The sequence below is a fragment of the Pseudoliparis swirei genome, chromosome 3, assembly GCF_029220125.1.
Source record: "Pseudoliparis swirei isolate HS2019 ecotype Mariana Trench chromosome 3, NWPU_hadal_v1, whole genome shotgun sequence".
Classification (NCBI taxonomy): domain Eukaryota; kingdom Metazoa; phylum Chordata; class Actinopteri; order Perciformes; family Liparidae; genus Pseudoliparis; species Pseudoliparis swirei.
Window position 1 is genome coordinate 25,298,903 of NC_079390.1, and position 18,594 is coordinate 25,317,496.

Sequence of the window (18,594 nt, forward strand, 5' to 3'; positions counted from 1 at the left end):
AAGTGATTCTTGATTTTACTGGGAGCCAGTGCAGAGCAGCTAGTGCAGGAGTGATGTGATCTCTGTTCTTAGTTTAGTGAGAACACGAGCTGCAGCATTCTGGATCAACTGGAGGGACCTAAGAGACTTATTAGAGCAGCCTGATAATAAGGAGTTGCAGTAATCCAGTCTCAAGTAACGAACGCGTGAACCAATTTTTCTGCATCTTTTTGAGACAAGATGTGCCTGATTTTTGAAATATTACGTAGATGAAAGAATGCAGTCCTTGAGATTTGCTTTACGTGGGAGTTAAAGGACAAGTCCCGATCAAAGATAACAAACAACAAACACAACCAACACAACAAACACAACAAACAACCAACACAACCAACACAACAAACAACCAACACAACAAACACCTGCCACGCCAATGATAATAAGTGTCCCAAAATGTTATTTAGAATTTTTTTTAAATGTTCATGTTGTTGTTGTTGTTGTGATGAAGTGCTCGTGTTGTGTTCCCCTCCGTGGTGGAGGTCAGGTTCTGGAGGACTTGTTGGGGTACCGAGAGCATCAGAACTTAAGGTTGCCGTGACAATGAGACACGGTGTCTTCAAACAGACCCCCCCAGCAGGACCAAGTCCAGACCGCATCGGACCAGAACCACCTTCTGGTCCAGGACCACATGAGGCCTCACAGTGTGTGCTGCTGCCTTGCTTGAAGGCTGAGTAACACACAGAAACACGGGTCAGCAAACACAACTTTATTTTGAAAAGAACAGGAAGTACAACAACAAAGGAGTTCCTGTGATGTCAGCGACAGCCTGTCACTGAGTCTCTGAATCACTGAGTCACTGAATCACTGAGTCTCTGAGACACTGAGTCTCTGAGTCTCTGAATCACTGAGTCACTGAGTCTCTGAATCACTGAGTCTCTGAGACACTGAGTCTCTGAGTCTCTGAGTCTCTGAATCACTGAGTCTCTGAGTCTCTGAGTCACTGAATCACTGAGTCTCTGAGTCTGTGAATCACTGAGTCTCTGAGTCTATGAATCACTGAGTCTCTGAGTCACTGAATCACTGAGCCTCTGAGTCTCTGAGTCTCTGAATCATTGAATCACTGAGTCTCTGAGTCACTGAATCACTGAGTCTCTGAGTCACTGTGTCTCTGAGTCACTGAGTCTCTGTGTCTCTGAGTCACTGAGTCTCTGAGTCACTGAGTCTCTGAGACACTGAGTCTCTGCGTCACTGAATCTCTGAGTCTCTGAGTCTCTGAGTCACTGAATCACTGAGTCTCTGAGTCTCTGAATCACTGAGTCTCTGAGTCTCTGAATCACTGAATCTCTGAGTCTCTGAGTCACTGAGTCTCTGTGTCTCTGAGTCACTGAGTCTCTGAGTCTCTGAGTCTTCATCTGACACACATTCATAGACATGTGTTTTTATAAGTGTTTTTCAATTCAGTTCAGAGTGCTTTACAATCTGTACACATAGACATCCCTGACCTTTGACCTCACAATCTGTTTCAATCTATCAGCTTGAGTATTGATCAGAAGGTGAACTGTATCAACGCTGTCAACCATTGGCTGGGAGAACACACTGTGAACCAGAGCCTCTCATTGGCTGGGAGCAGGGTTCTTGGAGACCAGAGAGGTGGCGATGCGGGAGGTCTGCAGCAACAGCGCCTGGTGGTTCTCCACCAGCAGACCCTGGTGGCGAGCCACAGTCTGCAGGTCCTGGATCTGCTGGGACCCCTGGGGACACGAAACACTGAGGTTAACTCAAGTCTGGGTCGGACTAGATACACGTGTGAGGTTAACTCAAGTCTGGGTCAGACTAGATACACGTGTGAGGTTAACTCAAGTCTGGATCAGACTAGATACACATCTGATCCAGGTTAACTCAAGTCTGGATTAGACTAGATACACGTGTGAGGTTAACTCAAGTCTGGATCAGACTAGATACACGTCTGATCCAGGTTAACTCAGGTCTGGATCAGACTAGATACACGTGTGAGGTTAACTCAAGTCTGGGTCAGAGTAGATACACGTGTGAGGTTAACTCAAGTCTGGGTCAGACTAGATACACGTGTGAGGTTAACTCAGGTCTGGATCAGACTAGATACACGTGTGAGGTTAACTCAAGTCTGGGTCGGAGTAGATACACGTGTGAGGTTAACTCAAGTCTGGGTCAGACTAGATACACGTGTGAGGTTAACTCAAGTCTGGGTCAGTCTAGATACACGTGTGAGGTTAACTCAAGTCTGGATCAGACTAGATACATGTCTGATCCAGGTTAACTAAGGTCTGGATCAGACTAGATACACGTGTGAGGTTAACTCAAGTCTGGGTCGGAGTAGATACACGTGTGAGGTTAACTCAAGTCTGGGTCGGACTAGATACACGTGTGAGGTTAACTCAAGTCTGGATCAGACCAGATACACATCTGATCCAGGTTAACTCAGGTCTGGATCAAACTAGATACATATGTGAGGTTAACTCAAGTCTGGATCAGACTAGATACACATCTGATCCAGGTTAAGTCAAGTCTGGATTAGACTAGATACACGTGTGAGGTTAACTCAAGTCTGGGTCGGAGTAGATACACGTGTGAGGTTAACTCAAGTCTGGGTCAGACTAGATACACGTCTGATCCAGGTTAACTCAGGTCTGGGTCAGACTAGATACACGTGTGAGGTTAACTCAAGTCTGGGTCGGACTAGATACACGTGTGAGGTTAACTCAAGTCTGGGTCAGACTAGATACACGTGTGAGGTTAACTCAAGTCTGGGTAAGACTAGATACACGTCTGATCCAGGTTAACTCAGGTCTGGATCAGACTAGATACACGTGTGAGGTTAACTCAAGTCTGGGTCGGAGTAGATACACGTGTGAGGTTAACTCAAGTCTGGGTCAGACTAGATACACGTCTGATCCAGGTTAACTCAGGTCTGGATCAAAACTAGATACATGTGTGAGGTTAACTCAAGCCTGGGTCGGACTAGATAAACGTGTGAGGTTAACTCAAGTCTGGGTCAGACTAGATACACGTGTGAGGTTAACTCAAGTCTGGGTCAGACTAGATACACATGTGAGGTTAACTCAAGTCTGGATCAGACCAGATACACATCTGATCCAGGTTAACTCAAGTCTGGATTAGACAAGATACACGTGTGAGGTTAACTCAAGTCTGGATCAGACTTGATACACGTGTGAGGTTAACTCAAGCCTGGGTCAGATACACGTGTGAGGTTAACTCAAGTCTGGGTCAGACTAGATACACGTCTGATCCAGGTTAACTCAGGTCTGGATAAGACTAGATACACGTGTGAGGTTAACTCAAGTCTGGGTTGGACTAGATACACGTGTGATGTTAACTCAAGTCTGGGTCGGACTAGATACACGTGTGAGGTTAACTCAAGTCTGGGTCAGACTAGATACACGTGTGAGGTTAACTCAAGTCTGGGTCGGACTAGATACACGTGTGAGGTTAACTCAAGTCTGGGTCGGACTAGATACACGTGTGAGGTTAACTCAAGTCTGGATTAGACTAGATACACGTGTGAGGTTAACTCAAGTATGGATTGGACTAGAGACACATGTGAGGTTAACTCAAGTCTGGATTAGACTAGATACATGTGTGAGGTTAACTCAAGTCTGGATCAGACTAGATACACGTGTGAGGTTACCTCAAGTTTGGATCAGACTAGACACACGTGTGAGGTTAACTCAAGTCTGGATCAGACTAGATACATGTCTGATCCAGGTTAACTCAGGTCTGGATCAAACTAGATACACGTGTGAGGTTAACTCAAGTCTGGATCAGACTAGATACACGTGTGAGGTTAACTCAAGTCTGGATCAGACTAGATACATGTGTGAGATTAACTCAAGTCTGGATCAGACTAGATACATGTGCACACTGATTATTAGATCAAACTAATTATGTAGTCATGATCTAAACTAAACCAGAGGTAAAAAGCTAAACCTGAGAGTTTCTAAATCCAGACTAAAACTAAGATAAACAACATTAAACTTTGTACAAAACAAACCTGAGCCACTAAAGTAAACATGGGATGTACCTAACCAAACCCTGACTCAAGTAAACCTGAGCCACTAAAGTAAACATGGGATGTACCTAACCAAACCCTGACTCAAGTAAACCTGAGCCACTAAAGTAAACATGAGATGTACCTAACCAAACCCTGACTCAACTAAACCTGAGCCACTAAAGTACCCATGAGATGTACCTACCTAAACCCTGACTCAACTAAACCTGAGCCACTAAAGTAAACAAGAGATGTACCTAACTAAACCCTGACTCAACTAAACCTGAGCCACTAAAGTAAACAAGAGATTTACCTAACTAAACCCTGACTCAACTAAACCTGAGCCACTAAAGTAAACATGAGATGTACCTAACTAAACCCTGACTCAACTAAACCTGAGCCACTAAAGTAAACAAGAGATGTACCTAACTAAACCCTGACTCAACTAAACCTGAGCCACTAAAGTAAACATGAGATGTACCTAACTAAACCCTGACTCAACTAAACCTGAGCCACTAAAGTAAACAAGAGATGTACCTAACTAAACCCTGACTCAACTAAACCTGAGCCACTAAAGTAAACAAGAGATGTACCTAACTAAATCCTGACTCAACTAAACCTGAGCTACTAAAGTAAACATGAGATGTTGACAGGGTCAATTCCACAAAACCTTCTCTAAACCTAAATTAGATCTGAGATAAATGACATCCTGTAGTTAATCTCAGGTGACCACCATGTCACCTGAGATTTTAACTTGATCTAAACTGAAGTCAACTAAACCCGAGACACTAGATTAAACCTGGTCAGAAGCTTCACTGAACTAAACTAAAGAAAGATAAACTAAGTCCAGCTCAACATGAACCGGACTCAAAGGAAACCCACCTGAGTACCCAGCATGCCGAGGAGCTGCACCACCTGAGCCTGGCCGCTGGCGACCTCTTTCTGGACCAGGACCAGCTGTGTGAGCAGATCCAGGACCTCCTTCCTCCACAGCTGGTCCGGCTGCTGAGCCTGGACCAGCTCCCGCTTGGGGACGTCGTCCCATTGGACGGGGGACTGGGCGACGCCCATCACCACGGCAGCAGGTGGAGGGTCATGGAGGTCACCTGAGGTCAAGATGACTGGAGTCAAAAGCTCAGTGGTACGCCACAGAATGGACAGGTGTCTTTGATGACAGGCGTCTTTGATGACAGGTGTCTTTGATGACAGGCGTCTTTGATGACAGGCATCTTTGATGACAGGCGTCTTTGATGACAGGTGTCTTTGATGACAGGCGTCTTTGATGACTGGTGTCTTTGATGACCGGCGTCTTTGATGACAGGTCACATGAAGCTGGTCTAGGTCACATGGAGCTGGTCTAGGTCACATGGAGCTGGTCTAGGTCACATGGAGCTGGTCTAGGTCACATGAAGCTGGTCCAGGTCACATGAAGCTGGTCTAGGTCACATGAAGCTGGTCCAGGTCACATGAAGCTGGTCTAGGTCACATGAAGCTGGTCTAGGTCACATGAAGCTGGTCCAGGTCACATGAAGCTGGTTTAGGTCACATGAAGCTGGTCCAGGTCACATGGAGCTGGTCTAGGTCACATTCAATTCAATTCAATTCAGTTTATTTGTATAGCCCAATTTCACAAATTACAAATTTGTCTCGGAGTGCTTTACAATCTGTACACATAGACATCCCTGCCCCAAAACCTCACATCGGACCAGGAAAAACTCCCAAATAACCCTTCAGGGGGGAAAAAAAGGGAAGAAACCTGGAGGAGAGCAACAGAGGAGGATCCCTCTCCTAGGATGGACAGATGCAATAGATGTCATGTGTACAGAAGGACAGATTTAGAGTTAAAATACATTCAATGAATATGACAGAGTGTATGAATAGTTCATAGTAGGCATATTCCACGATGGAGACCTCCACGATCCATCAGGCAGATGGCGGTGGGGAGGAGGAGGGCGGAGTCTCAACAGGACAGTGGCGTAGTCATGAGCAGGAATTCCACGACCCAGACGATCCATCAGGCAGATAGATCTATGCCGTCTCATAGGGTCCGATGACCCCATGAGACGTAAAGTCAAAAGGACTTCCGGGAGAAAGCAGAGTTAGTAACGTGTGATTGAGAGATGAAAATTCATCCTTAAGGAGAGAAAAAGAGGAGATAGGTACTCAGTGCATCCTAAAACGTCCCCGGCAGCTATAAGCCTATAGCAGCATATCAAGGGGCTGGACCAGGGCAAACCTGATTCAGCCCTAACTATAAGCTCTGTCAAGAGGAAGGTCTTAAGTCTACTCTTAACGAGGTGACTGTGTCTGCCTCCCGGACTGAAATTGGAAGCTGGTTCCATAAAGAGGAGCTTGATAACTAAAGGCTCTGGCTCCCATTCTACTTTTAAGACTCTAGGAACTACAAGTAGTCCCGCATTTAGTGAGCGTAGCTCTCTAGTGGGGCAATATGGTACGACAAGCTCCTTAAGATATGATGGAGCATCACCAATCAAGGCTTTGTAGGTTAAGAGAAGAATTTTAAAAGTGATTCTTGATTTTACTGGGAGCCAGTGCAGAGCAGCTAGTGCAGGAGTGATGTGATCTCTTTTCTTAGTTTTAGTGAGAACACGAGCTGCAGCATTCTGGATCAACTGGAGGGACCTAAGAGATTTATTAGAGCAGCCTGCTAATAAGGAGTTGCAGTAATCCAGTCTCAAGTAACGAACGCGTGAACCAATTTTTCTGCATCTTTTTGAGACAAGATGTGCCTGATTTTTGAAATATTACGTAGATGAAAGAATGCAGTCCTTGAGATTTGCTTTACGTGGGAGTTAAAGGACAAGTCCCGATCAAAGATAACGCCAAGATTCTTTACAGTGGTGTTGGATGCCAGGGCAATGCCGTCTACAGAATCCACATCACCAGATAATTGATCTCTGAGGTGCTCAGGGCCGATTAAAATTACTTCGGTTTTGTCTGAGTTTAACATCAAGAAGTTGCAGGTCATCCATGTTTTCGTCGGGTTCATCCACGGGTTCATCCACGGGTTCGTTACTTCGAGACTGGATTACTGCAACTCCTTATTATCAGGCTGCTCTAATAAGTCTCTTAAGTCAACTCCTTATTATCAGGCTGCTCTATAAGTCTCTTAGGTCAACTCGTTATTATCAGGCTGCTCTATAAGTCCCTTAGGTCAACTCCTTATTATCAGGCTGCTCTAATAAGTCTCTTAGGTCCCTCCAGTTGATCCAGAATGCTGCAGCTCGTGTTCTCACGAAACTAAGAACAGAGATCACATCACTCCTGCACTAGCTGCTCTGCACTGGCTCCCAGTAAAATTAAGAATCACTTTTAAAATTCTTCTCTTAACCTACAAAGCCTTGATTGGTGATGCACCATCATATCTTAAGGAGCTTGTAGTACCATATTGCCCCACTAGAGACCTACGCTCACTAAATGCGGGACTACTTGTAGTTCCTAGAGTCTTAAAAAGTAGAATGGGAGCCAGAGCCTTTAGTTATCAAGCTCCTCTTCTATGGAACCAGCTTCCACCTTCAGTTCGGGAGGCAGACACAGTCACCTCGTTTAAGAGTCGACTTAAGACTTTCCTCTTTGACAGAGCTTATAGTTAGGGCTGAATCAGGTTCACCTGGTCCAGCCCCTTGATATGCTGCTATAGGCTTATAGCTGCCGGGGGATGTTTAGGATGCACTGAGTACCTATCTCCTCTTTTCTCTCCTTAAGGATGAATTTTCATCTCTCAATCACATGTTACTAACTCTGCTTTCTCCCCGGAGTCCTTGTGACTTCACGTCTCATGGGGTCATCGGACCCTATGAGACGACATAGATCCTATCTGCCTGATGGATCATCGAGGTCTGGGTTGTGGAATTCCTGCTCCTGACTATGCCACTGTCCTGTTGAGACTCCGCCCACTCCTCCTCCCCACCGCCATCTGCCTGATGGATCGTGGAGGTCTCCATCGTGGAATATGCCTACTATGAACTATTCATACACTCTGTCACATTCATTGAATGTATTTTAACTCTAATCTGTCCTTCTGGTCACATGACATCTATTGCATCTGTCCATCCTGGAGAGGGATCCTCCTCTGTTGCTCTCCTGAAGGTTTCTTCCTTTTTTCCCCTGAAGGGTTATTTGGGAGTTTTTCCTGGTCCGATGTGAGGTTTTGGGGCAGGGATGTCTATGTGTACAGATTGTAAAGCACTCCGAGACAAATTTGTAATTTGTGAAATTGGGCTATACAAATAAACTGAATTGAAAACTGAATGAAGCTGGTCTAGGTCACATGAAGCTGGTCCAGGTCACATGAAGCTGGTCTAGGTCACATGAAGCTGGTCTAGGTCACATGAAGCTGGTCCAGGTCACATGAAGCTGGTCTAGGTCACATGAAGCTGGTCTAGGTCACATGAAGCTGGTCCAGGTCACATGAAGCTGGTCTAGGTCACATGAAGCTGGTCTAGCTCACATGAAGCTGGTCTAGGTTACATGGAGCTGGTCCAGGTCACATGAAGCTGGTTCAGGTTATGTTAAGGTGGCATTAAGTTAGTCCAGGTTATGTTAAGGTGGCATTAAATTAGTCCCGTTGGCATTAAGCTAGTCCAGGTGACATTAAGTTACTCCAGGTGACATTAAATTACTCCAGGTGACATTAAGGTGGCATTAAGTTAGTCCAGGTGGCATTAAGTTAGTCCAGGTGACATTAAGGTGGCATTAAGTTACTCCAGGTGACATGAAGGTGGCATTAAGTTAGTCCAGGTGACATTAAGGTGGTATTAAGTTAGTCCATGTTATGTGAAGGTGGCATCAAGCTAGTCCAGTTGGCATTACGGTGGCATTAAGTTAGTCCAGGTGACATTAAGGTGGCATTAAGTTAGTCCAGGTGATATTAAGGTGGTATTAAGTTAGTCCAGGTGACATTAAGGTGGTATTAAGTTAGTCCAGGTTATGTGAAGGTGGCATTAAGCTAGTCCAGGTGGCATTAAGGTGGCATTAAGTTAGTCCAGGTGACATTAAGTTAGTCCAGGTGACATTAAGGTGGCATTAAGTTACTCCAGGTGACATTAAGTTAGTTCAGGTTACATTAAGTTAGTCCAGGTGACATTAAGTTAGTCCAGGTGGCATTAAGTTAGTCCAGGTGACATTAAGTTAGTCCAGGTGACATTAAGTTAGTCCAAGTGACATTAAGTTAGTACAGGTGACATTAAGGTGGCATTAAGTTAGTCCAGGTGACATTAAGTTAGTCCAGGTGACATTAAGGTGGCATTAAGTTACTCCAGGTGACATTAAGTTAGAGCAGCCTGCTAATAAGGAGTTGCAGTAATCCAGTCTCGAAGTAACGAACGCGTGAACCAATTTTTCTGCATCTTTTTGAGACAAGATGTGCCTGATTTTTGAAATATTACGTAGATGAAAGAATGCAGTCCTTGAGATTTGCTTTACGTGGGAGTTAAAGGACAAGTCCCGATCAAAGATAATGCCAAGATTCTTTACAGTGGTGTTGGATGCCAGGGCAATGCCGTCTACAGAATCCACATCACCAGATAATTGATCTCTGAGGTGCTCAGGGCCGATTAAAATTACTTCGGTTTTGTCTGAGTTTAACATCAAGAAGTTGCAGGTCATCCATGTGTTATGTCTTTAAGACATGCTTGAATTTTACAGAGTTGGTTGCTCTCCTCTGGTTTTATCGATAAATATAGTTGAGTGTCATCTGCATAACAATGAAAGTTTATGGAGTGTTTCCTGATAATATTGCCCAAAGGAAGCATGTATAAGGTAAATAAAATTGGTCCAAGCACAGAACCTTGTGGAACTCCGTGATTAACGTTGGTGGTTATCGAGGCGTCATCGTTTACAAATACAAACTGAGATCGATCTGATAAATAGGATTTAAACCAAATTAGTGCCGTGCCTGAAATGCCAATCGACTGCTCCAGTCTCTGTAACAGGATGTCATGGTCAATGGTGTCGAATGCAGCACTAAGGTCTAACAAGACCAGGACAGAGATGAGTCCTCTATCAGCACTAAGGTCTAACAAGACCAGGACAGAGAGGAGTCCTTTATCTGCTGCCATTAAGAGGTCATTTGTAATTTTCACCAGTGCCGTCTCGGTGCTGTGGTGTTTTCTAAATCCTGATTGAAATTTCTCAAATAAACTATTATGATGTAGAAAGTCGCACAACTGATTTGCGACCACTTTCTCAAGGATCTTGGAGAGGAAGGGGAGGTTAGAGATCGGTCTGTAGTTAGCCAACACCTCTGGATCCAGAGTGGGCTTCTTCAGGAGAGGTTTAATAACAGCCACTTTGAAGGAGTGTGGTACGTGGCCTGTTAGCAGAGACACATTGATAATATCTAATAGAGAGCCGCCAATTAAAGGCAAAACGTCTTTAAGCAGCCTCGTCGGGATGGGGTCCAAGAGACAGGTAGACGTGTTCGAAGTAGAAACCGTTGAAAATAATTGGTCACGGTTGATAGGAGGCATTAAGTTAGTCCAGGTGACATTAAGGTAGTCCAGGTGACATTAAGGTGGCATTAAGTTAGTCCAGGTGACATTAAGTTAGTCCAGGTGACATTAAGTTACTCCAGGTGACATAAAGGTGACATTAAGTTACTCCAGGTGACATTAAGGTGGCATTAAGTTAGTCCAGGTGACATTAAGTTAGTCCAGGTGACATTAAGTTACTCCAGGTGACATTAAGGTGGTATTAAGGTAGTCCAGGTGGCATTAAGGTGGTATTAAGTTAGTCCTGGTGGCATTAAGGTGGTATTAAGTTAGTCCTGGTGGCATTAAGGTGGTATTAAGTTAGTCCAGGTGACATTAACTTAGTCCAGGTGACATTAAGGTGTTCGAGGTAACTTGGTTGACCTCTTAAAGGGTGTGTGTCTGTGTGAGTCTGTGTGTGTGTGTGTGTGGGGGGGGGGGGGTTGTTTGTCTGTGTGTGTTTTTGTGTATGTGTGTGTTTGTCTGTATGTGTGTGTGTGTCTGTGTGTGTCTGTGTGTGTGTGGGGGGGGGTGTTTGTCTGTGTGTGTTTTTGTGTATGTGTGTGTTTGTCTGTATGTGAGTGTATGTGTGTGTCTGTGTGTGTATCTGTGTGAGTCTGTGTGTGTCTGTGTGTGTCTGTGTGTGTGTGGGGAGGGGTTTCTCTGTGTGTGTTTTTGTGTATGTGTGTGTTTGTCTGTATGTGAGTGTCTGTGTGTGTATCTGTGTCTGTGTGTGTGTCTTTGTGTATTTGTGTGTTTGTCTGTATGTGTGTGTGTGTCTGTGTGTGTGTGTGTCTGTGAGTCTGTGTCTATGTGTGTGTCGGGGGGGGTTGTCTGTGTTTGTTTCTGTGTGTGTCTGTGTGTGTATCTATGTCTATGTGTGTCTTTGTGTATGTGTGTGTCTGTGTGTATGTGTGTGTACGTGTGTGTGTGTGTATGTATGTGTGTGTATGTGTGTGTGTGTGTATGTATGTGTGTATGTGTGTGTGTGTGTGTGTGTGTGTGTGTGTGTACGTGTGTGTCTGTGTGTACGTGTGTGTACGTGTGTGTGTGTGTGTGTGTGTGTGTGTGTGTGTGTGTGTGTGTCTGTGTGTGTGTGTGTGTGTGTCTGTGTGTGTGTATGTGTGTGTGTATGTGTCTGTGTTTGTGTGTGTGTGTGTCTGTGTGTGTGTGTGTGTGTGTGTGTGTGTGTGTGTGTGTGTGTGTGTGTGTGTGTGTGTGTGTGTGTGTGTGTCTCTTCGTCTCACTTCCTCGTCTCACTTCTTCTTTGAGAAGATGAAGAAACATTTAAATCCTTCTGAATAGAAGTCGTACCGTAGTGAGACGGTACTAGTGATCACCCGTGATATCACGATACTAGTATCGGTACTTATAATGAAATAAATGAAAATATTTATGTATTTCATATTCATTACAAAGATATTACAGTTTATAAATGTATGAATATCAACATGAATCTTTATATTACTTTTGAACACATTTATTAAAGGTTCATTAAACCCTCCATGAAGAGGTGTGTAATAAGACATGAACAGGTGTGTAATAAGACATGAACAGGTGTGTAATAAGACATGAAGAGGTGTGTATTAAGACATGAACAGGTGTGTAATAAGACATGAAGAGGTGTGTAATAAGACATGAAGAGGTGTGTATTAAGACATGAACAGGTTTGTAATAAGACATGAAGAGGTGTGTAATAAGACATGAAGAGGTGTGTAATAAGACATGAACAGGTGTGTAATAAGACATGAAGAGGTGTGTAATAAGACATGAAGAGGTGTGTAATAAGACATGAAGAGGTGTGTAATAAGACATGAAGAGGTGTGTATTAAGACATGAACAGGTTTGTAATAAGACATGAAGAGGTGTGTAATAAGACATGAAGAGGTGTGTAATAAGACATGAAGAGGTGTGTAATAAGACATGAACAGGTGTGTAATAAGACATGAAGAGGTGTGTAATAAGACATGAAGAGGTGTGTAATAATACATGAAGAGGTGTGTAATAAGACATGAACAGGTGTGTAATAAGACATGAAGAGGTGTGTAATAAGACATGAAGAGGTGTGTAATAAGACATGAAGAGGTGTGTAATAAGACATGAAGAGGTGTGTATTAAGACATGAACAGGTTTGTAATAAGACATGAAGAGGTGTGTAATAAGACATGAAGAGGTGTGTAATAAGACATGAACAGGTGTGTAATAAGACATGAAGAGGTGTGTAATAAGACATGAACAGGTGTGTAATAAGACATGAAGAGGTGTGTAATAAGACATGAAGAGGTGTGTAATAAGACATGAAGAGGTGTGTAATAAGACATGAAGAGGTGTGTATTAAGCAGTGTTGGGCAAGTTACTGAAAATTAGTAATTAGTTACAGTTACTAGTTACTTATTTTGAAAGTAATTTAATTACTCTACTAGTTACTGTATATCAAAAGTAATTAGTTACTAGGGAAAGTAACTTTTAAGTTACTTTTATGTCTGCTTTTTTAATGTAATGAACAGTACGAACAGTCAAACACAATAAACATATGTTGTAGACCTATTTTTTGTAATCAACAGGGCAACAGGCCTTCAAATCAAGCAGGAGTACAAAAGTCCCTTTTAATACTTAACTTAATACAAAATAACTGTCTCAGTCATTTAACAGTGTTTTTTTTACCACATTAGGCCCAATGAAATAAAAGTGATTGGCCTACAGTATTAACACTAATTAAAAGAGAAAACAAAGGTGCCTTGAGGTGCTGCATATAATTGAGGGGGGGGGGGGGGGTGCTCACCTGTGTGCGCGGATGTGTCGGCGTGTACGTGCTGATCTGGAGTCAGTTTGGTAGGATGTGGGTATAAATAAATTATTTCATTTAAAATATGGATTTTTATTTAAAGATATTCATGTAATTTGCATGCATAATAGGTCTAACCCGAACCAGCGGGCAAAAAATTCAACCCGCGGCAACGCTTCAAAAGTAGCCCAATTCCGCGGGAAAACCGCGGACCTGGCAACACTGGAAGTGGCTGTCAATCACAGTGTGGCACCGTGATGCTGGTCGAGGGGGCGGGCCTGTGATTGGCGGCGTAGAGGGGAGGCGGGGTTAACCTGCCGGAAAACGGGAGTTAAGGGTGGTTGACGGGAACCGTTGTTGTTGACGTTGGAGCTGCTGAGAGGAGCACGCTGTCTGTGTTGGTGGAGGCCCAATAAAGGAGGAGTAATAACGTGGTCCCGTCTCCGTGTCATCAGTCCATAACGTCCGAGATGTTACATCATTGCGCCACCATGGTCCTGCGATGTCAGATCAGAAGCATCTAAAGTCGGCCTAGCTTGTCTTCTTGTCTGCAAGTGTTCATTTTTCACAAAAGGGAGTAACGCGAGTAACAAACTCATTTACATTTCAGTAATTGTAACTGCGTTAGTTGATTTAAAAAAATACTTCGTTACATGCTCGTTACCGCTAAAAGTAGTGGAATTACAGTTCCGCGTTACTTAGTAACGCGGAACTGTAACGCGTTACTCCCAACACTGGTATTAAGACATGAAGAGGTGTGTATTAAGACATGAAGAGGTGTGTATTAAGACATGAAGAGGTGTGTATTAAGACATGAACAGGTGTGTATTAAGACATGAAGAGGTGTGTATTAAGACATGAAGAGGTGTGTATTAAGACATGAACAGGTGTGTAATAAGACATGAAGAGGTGTGTAATAAGACATGAAGAGGTGTGTAATAAGACATGAAGAGGTGTGTATTAAGACATGAAGAGGTGTGTAATAAGACATGAAGAGGTGTGTATTAAGACATGAAGAGGTGTGTATTAAGACATGAACAGGTGTGTATTAAGACATGAAGAGGTGTGTATTAAGACATGAACAGGTGTGTAATAAGACATGAAGAGGTGTGTATTAAGACATGAAGAGGTGTGTATTAAGACATGAAGAGGTGTGTATTAAGACATGAACAGGTGTGTAATAAGACATGAAGAGGTGTGTAATAAGACATGAAGAGGTGTGTAATAAGACATGAAGAGGTGTGTATTAAGACATGAAGAGGTGTGTAATAAGACATGAAGAGGTGTGTATTAAGACATGAAGAGGTGTGTATTAAGACATGAAGAGGTGTGTATTAAGACATGAAGAGGTGTGTATTAGAGGTGACACCAGCCGTGTCCATATTGGACAACCCGGACCACCCGGACCACCCTCTCCACCCGGACCACCCTCTCCACCCTCTCCACCCGGACCACCCTCTCCACCCTCTCCACCCTCTCCACCCGGACCACCCTCTCCACCACCTCCTACAGGGACAGAGGAGGACTTTCTCCAGACGTCTCCTCACGCTGCCACAAGGACAGATACAGGAGAACCTGCCGACGGCTATGAGGCTCTACAACAGATCACCTCTTGCCAGATCATAGTGCAATAACTACAACAATAACTGAATACTTACACTATGTTGATCTGCACTTCACACATCTCATTTGTTTGCACTACACACATACACACACATTTCATTTGCTCTGCACTCATACACACACTTTGCTTTTTGCACTCTGTCTATATTTAATATTTTTTGTATTTGATTTGTCAGTGTTGTTGTGTGTTGTGTATGCATGTGTGTTGTATATTTACATATATATTTTGTTTTGTATTTTACTTTTATCTTACTTGTATACTTCTATATCTTTCATCCCTGTTTCTTATATTTTGTGTTTTGTTTTTTATTCTTGTGTGTTGCTGCTACTGTCTCGACAAATTTCCCCTTGGGGATTAATAAAGTATATATCTATCTATCTATCTTAAGACATGAACAGGTGTGTAATAAGACATTAAGAGGTGTGTATTAAGACATGAAGAGGTGTGTAATAAGACATGAATAAATATGTAATAAGACATGAAGAGGTGTGTAATAAGACATGAATAAATATGTAATAAGACATGAAGAGGTGTGTAATAAGACATGAATAGGTGTGTAATAAGCAGTGAACAAAGACCTTCAGCGGAGCAGCAGCTGAGGGCGATCGACAGCAGCAGACACTGGAGCTTCATCTCTCTCTCTCTGGTTCTTCAGGCGCTTCAAGTCAAACTGAAGAAGACGGACTTCCTCTCTCAACATAACAACAACCAGCAAGCTCCTCCCCCTGCGACCAGCAAGCCCCAGCCCCCAAAAAAATTATGATCAACATCAAATCATTATTATTATTGGTTGGTAGTTATTTAATCATGTTAAACTTCTCATTATATTCAGGTGAGTGTTATAATTCATATTCAATTTATTTTATAGAGCCCCAAATCACAAATTACAAATTCGACTTATAGAGCAGCCTGATAATAAGGAGTTGACCTAAGAGACTTATAGAGCAGCCTGATAATAAGGAGTTGACCTAAGAGACTTATAGAGCAGCCTGATAATAAGGAGTTGACTTAAGAGACTTATAGAGCAGCCTGATAATAAGGAGTTGACCTCAGAGACTTATAGAGCAGCCTGATCATAAGGAGTTGACTTAAGAGACTTATAGAGCAGCCTGATAATAAGGAGTTGACTTAAGAGACGTATAGAGCAGCCTGATAATAAGGAGTTGACTTAAGAGACTTATAGAGCAGCCTGATAATAAGGAGTTGACCTAAGAGACTTATAGAGCAGCCTGATAATAAGGAGTTGACCTCAGAGACTTATAGAGCAGCCTGATAATAAGGAGTTGACCTCAGAGACTTATAGAGCAGCCTGATAATAAGGAGTTGACCTCAGATACTTATAGAGCAGCCTGATCATAAGGAGTTGACTTAAGAGACTTATAGAGCAGCCTGATAATAAGGAGTTGACCTAAGAGACTTATAGAGCAGCCTGATAATAAGGAGTTGACTTAAGAGACTTATAGAGCAGCCTGATAATAAGGAGTTGACCTAAGAGACTTATAGAGCAGCCTGATAATAAGGAGTTGACTTAAGAGACTTATAGAGCAGCCTGATAATAAGGAGTTGACCTCAGAGACTTATAGAGCAGCCTGATCATAAGGAGTTGACTTAAGAGACTTATAGAGCAGCCTGATAATAAGGAGTTGACCTAAGAGACTTATAGAGCAGCCTGATAATAAGGAGTTGACCTCAGAGACGTATAGAGCAGCCTGATAATAAGGAGTTGACCTAAGAGACTTATAGAGCAGCCTCATAATAAGGAGTTGACCTAAGAGACTTATAGAGCAGCCTGGTAATAAGGAGTAGATGAATCAAAGAGTCCTTGAGATGTTCTTCAGGTGGACTTAAAGGTCAAGTCCTGATCCAGGAGAACAGAGGTCCTCTACAGGGTGTTGGTGCCAGGGCGATGTGGTCTACAGAAACCACTTCACCTGACCTCTGACCTCTGAACTGCTCAGTCAATCACTTCAGTTTGTCAGTTTCAGCTCCTCATGTTTTATGTCTTGAAGAAATCTTGAAGTCCAGAGAGCTGGTTGGTCTCCTCTGGTTGATCAGAGAGATGATGAAGATGATGATGACGACGACGACAATGATGATGATGGTAGTGGTGGTGGTGGTGGTGATGATGACGATGATGATGATGATGATGGTGATGATGATGATGATGATGATGATGATGGTGGTGGTGGTGGTGGTGGTGATGATGACGATGGGTCTCCTCTGGTTGATCACAGATATAATTGAGTATCATCTGCATAACAATGAAAGTTTATGGAATGTTTCTGATGATGTTTCTCAAAGGAAGCATGAATGAGGTCAATGAGAGAGGTCCCAGGACAGAACCTTGTGGAACTCCGTGACTAACGGTGGTCAACGAGGCTTCATCGCTTACTAATACCAACTGAGATCCATCTGATGAAGAGGATTTAAACCAACTTAGTGCCTGAAACGACCATCGACTGATCAAGTCTCCGTGTTTCAGGAAAGGTCAGGACCGTGAGGTCAGTCCAAACAGGTTCAGGACCGTGAGGTCAGTCCAAACAGGTTCAGGACCGTGAGGTCAGTCCAAACAGGGTCAGGACCGTGAGGTCAGTCCAAACAGGGTCAGAAGGCTGACCCGGTGGACCAGGTGAAGGAATGAGGGTGAAAACTCCTCATATGACGGGAAATTATGACCCTCATGATGTTATAGTTCTTTATTCTAATTTTATTGGATAACCAATAAAAACTTCTCTATTATTAGCAAATGCTCATATCAACTTGTGTAATAGTGCAGATATACAGGACTGTCTCAGAAAATTAGAATATTGTGATAAAGTTCTTTATTTTCTGTAATGCAATTAAAAAAACAAAAATGTCATGCATTCTGGATTCATTACAAATCAACTGAAATATTGCAAGCCTTTTATTCTTTTAATATTGCTGATTATGGCTTACAGCTTAAGAAAACTCTAAAATCCTATCTCATAAAATTTGAATATTTCCTCAGACCAAGTAAAAAAAAAGATTTATAACAGCTGAGTGTTTGTCAAGGCTCAGGAAACCCTTGCAGGTGTTTCGAGTTAATTAGACAATTCAAGTGATTTGTTTAATACCCTACTAGTATACTTTTTCATGATATTCTAATATTTAGAGATAGGATATTTGCATAATCAGCAATAAATCAGAATAAAAGGCTTGCAATATTTCAGTTGATTTGTAATGAATCCAGAATGCATGACATTTTGTTTTTAATTGCATTACAGAAAATAAAGAACTTTATCACAATATTCTAATTTTCTGAGACAGTCCTGTATATATTTATATGTATATATAAATATTAATATATATATTTATACATATATATATATACAGGACTGTCTCAGAAAATTAGAATATTGTGATAAAGTTCTTTATTTTCTGTAATGCAATTAAAAAAACAATAATGTCATGCATTCTGGATTCATTACAAATCAACTGAAATATTGCAAGCCTTTTATTCTTTTAATATTGCTGATTATGGCTTACAGCTTAAGAAAACTCTAAAATCCTATCTCATACAATTTTAATATTTCCTCAGACCAAGTAAAAAAAATGATTTATAACAGCTGAGTGTTTGTCAAGGCTCAGGAAACCCTTGCAGGTGTTTCGAGTTAATTAGACAATTCAAGTGATTTGTTTAATACCCTACTAG

At 42.4% G+C, this 18,594-nt stretch overlaps 1 protein-coding gene across 1 annotated transcript in view; it reads right to left on the reverse strand.

Annotated features, from left to right (window-relative positions):
* Positions 1-15,586, reverse strand: part of LOC130191752 (macrophage colony-stimulating factor 1 receptor 2-like) — a 50,433-nt gene extending 34,847 nt beyond the window's left edge. The window contains exons 1-2 of the mRNA XM_056411443.1: positions 15,500-15,586; positions 4,904-5,127 (exon numbers count right to left, since the gene is read on the reverse strand). Of these exons, the coding sequence (XP_056267418.1) occupies positions 4,904-5,066 (163 nt within the window). The 5' untranslated portion in view covers positions 5,067-5,127; positions 15,500-15,586. The remainder of the gene's footprint in view (positions 1-4,903; positions 5,128-15,499) is intronic.
* Between the last annotated feature and the right edge of the window lie 3,008 nt (positions 15,587-18,594).